The 2,832-nt window shown below is 43.4% G+C and overlaps 1 protein-coding gene across 1 annotated transcript; it reads left to right on the forward strand.

Annotated features, from left to right (window-relative positions):
* Positions 1-188: 188 nt before the first annotated feature.
* Positions 189-964, forward strand: LOC109934101 (neurotrophin-7-like). The gene has a single exon (XM_020532922.2). The coding sequence runs from the start codon at positions 189-191 to the stop codon at positions 876-878; it is 690 nt and encodes a 229-aa protein (XP_020388511.2). The 3' UTR covers positions 879-964.
* The last annotated feature ends 1,868 nt before the right edge of the window (positions 965-2,832 follow it).

Here is a 2,832-nt window from a genome sequence, read left to right on the forward strand (position 1 = left end):
GAGGTGAATCTCCAGGGAGCGGGGTGTGCAGGGTGCGGGAGGAGGTGTATATTACAGGGAACAGGGTGTACAGGGTGCGGGAGGAGGTGAATATACAGGGAACGGGGTGTATACAGGGTGTGAATTTGTGAGATTACCTACTTCAAGCCTCTGATGAGATTTCCGCTCATTCTGCAGGTGAATGAGTGATGTCCATCATTTGCTGTTTCCTCATTACTTACCTTGGGGCCGTTCTGTCTTCACCAACAATCGACAGTGCCAAGTTAACACTGCCCACCAGCCCAGGGCAGATGATGCCTGTGTCTTCCTCTGGCAGTGTCCCAGACACTCAGCCCCTGGTTCAGAGGGTATTGCTGAGGGTGAACGACCTGCAGCCACTCACTGTTGAATTGGACGTATTCCGGAACCGTCCCATCCACTCCTCTCGAGTACATTTTCACAGTCAAGGTCTTGGTGAACCCCTGGGCAGCGACAGGAGCACTTGGCAGCTGCCCAGTCAGCAGAGTGCCCGCCTAAAGAGGCACACGCAGGGCCTGCGACACCAGGGCCAGTTCTCAGTCTGTGACAAGGAGAACCATTGGGTGCTGGATAAGAAGGTGGCCTTGGACATTCGTGGCCGTGAGGTGGATGTGTTGTCACATTTCTATGTGAATGGGACTCTGGTGCGGCAGATGTTTTATGAGACTACGTGCAGGAAGCAGAAGCCCACAAGGCACGGCTGTCGGGGCATAGACCATCGCCACTGGAGCTCTTACTGTGACACCACTGACAGCCACGTTCACGCCTTGGTCCTCGACAACAATCACATCCGGTGGAACTTCATCCGGATTAGGACAGCATGTGTCTGTGTACTCACCAGGAAAACATGGACGCCATGACCCAGCAGCAGCTAGCCCACCCTACCTCAGTGTAAATTATTGCCCTAACTTATACAAATTGCATGGTGATATTTATATTCTGACAACCTAACCTTAATTTATTAAAACATTTTGGAAAGGATCCGCATGCATTGATTTTTCAGTCCTCTGTGTCGCACTGTCCTGATTTAGTCTTTACTTTCTTATCTAACCTCTTGACTTCCCTAACTCCAATGTGTAGCTTCAGCCCATTTGAGCTCCTTATCTGATAATGAGCCTCCAAATTGTTTCCCATTAAATGGAGATTGGGGAGGGACTGCCCTCAGCCCCAGTGAGAGGCTTAAACTTTCATCTAATTACACAGCTACAAATGTAGAGTTTTCAAAGTTTTGGTAAAGATCTGTAGCTTGGGTTGTGGGTGAGGTTGTTGACTTGCTTGCCGAGCTGGTTTGTTTTCGTTCATGTAGAGTTTGTAAAAGTATATTGGAAAAATCGAATCAAAAGTCTGAAGGTGAAATAATGACAAAATAAATAACAATGTTCAAAGTGTCATAGAAATGGAGAATACTAGAGAAACTCAGTCAGTCTGGCAGCATCTGATGAGAGAAAAATAGAGTTAGTGTTTCGAGTCCAGTGACTGAAAATATCACATTCTGTTGACAAATAAAAATCCTGAAGGTAAGAGATTGCTGCCTGGTTAATTAGAAGTTAACAAAGGTGTTAGTTTCAAACTATGGTAATCCTGAGAATTGGCAGCATTTTAAACACCTGAACATCCTTAACAAACTTTGTATGTGAATGATTCAATTGGAAACACAGTGATGGTTAATAGATGGAAGAAACAAACCACGGATGATTCGGTAATGGGGGAAAAAGCACTTCTGGATAAAAATAAAAAAAGGGAGGATATAAAATAATCCCCTCTCTCTCCCTCACCTTTGGTGTTAATGCATTGGCCTTGCTGGGGATTTGCATACCATTCAAGTAATTGGAAAGACAGTTGATTTAGTGGTGGTGGTTAATAGATTAAAAACACCAAATGACTTGGTGTTGGAAAGCTGCTTGATTTTTTATGTGGTGACACTTGCAGATATGAAAAGCACCAAAACAAGGTGAACAGGAAACTGATAAAGAGCAAGGAAATAGAAATGTAAGGAAGCCATCCAGAAATAAGAAAACAGATCCTAACAGTTTCTCAAGTGTTTACACAATTTCCTTTTGAAATCGTTCACTAGATCCACTTCCAACCTCCTGTGTTTCAGGTCATTACCACTCAGAGTACAAGATTTGTTCTTGACATTTCTCCAGCATCTCCTGATCAAAACCTTAAATCTGCGTCCTCTAGATCTCATATCAGCAGCTAACAGCAGCAACTTCTTTTTGTCAACCTTATCCGTACCTCTGCTAATCTTGTACAACTTGATCAAAGATTTGTGCGTTTGCCTTAATGTTAACTGCTGATCTTTTCTCATACTCCCTCTTTTCCAGCCTTGTTTTTCTCAATGTCCCCTCTCAGCCTATTGTATTTTGCATTGTCCTTGCATGAAGAAGTCATCTGATATGGGTCATACATTTTTAGTTTACTCATGTTTAGAAACAATTCAGAGAAGGTTCTCAGGATTTGCTGCTGTGATGAAGGCCTTATCCTATGAAGAAAGATTGAAACGTTTGGGCCATTAGAGTTCAGTCATCATGTTGAAAACATAAAATCCTGAGATGACAAGATTGGGTGATGATGAGGATGTATCCTGTTCTGAGGGAGGTTAGAACAAGGATACATTGTTTAAGATGTCTCTCTTTCAAGACTAAGATAATCTTTTCTCTCAGGACATTGTTAGAATGTAGATTTCTCTTAGAATCCCTACAGTTCAGATAGAGGTCATTTGACCCATTGAGTCTGCATGGACCGTCTGAAGAGCATCCCACCATATCCCTGCATTTCCCATGGCTAATCAACCTAACTTGCACATCCCTG

This window comes from Rhincodon typus, chromosome 25 (assembly GCF_021869965.1).
Source record: "Rhincodon typus isolate 14 chromosome 25, sRhiTyp1.1, whole genome shotgun sequence".
NCBI classification, from domain to species: domain Eukaryota; kingdom Metazoa; phylum Chordata; class Chondrichthyes; order Orectolobiformes; family Rhincodontidae; genus Rhincodon; species Rhincodon typus.

Excerpts from the sequence above, each read along its gene's own strand:
- LOC109934101 (XM_020532922.2), top strand. The coding sequence starts at position 189 with ATGTCCATCATTTGCTGTTTCCTCATTACTTACCTTGGGGCCGTTCTG.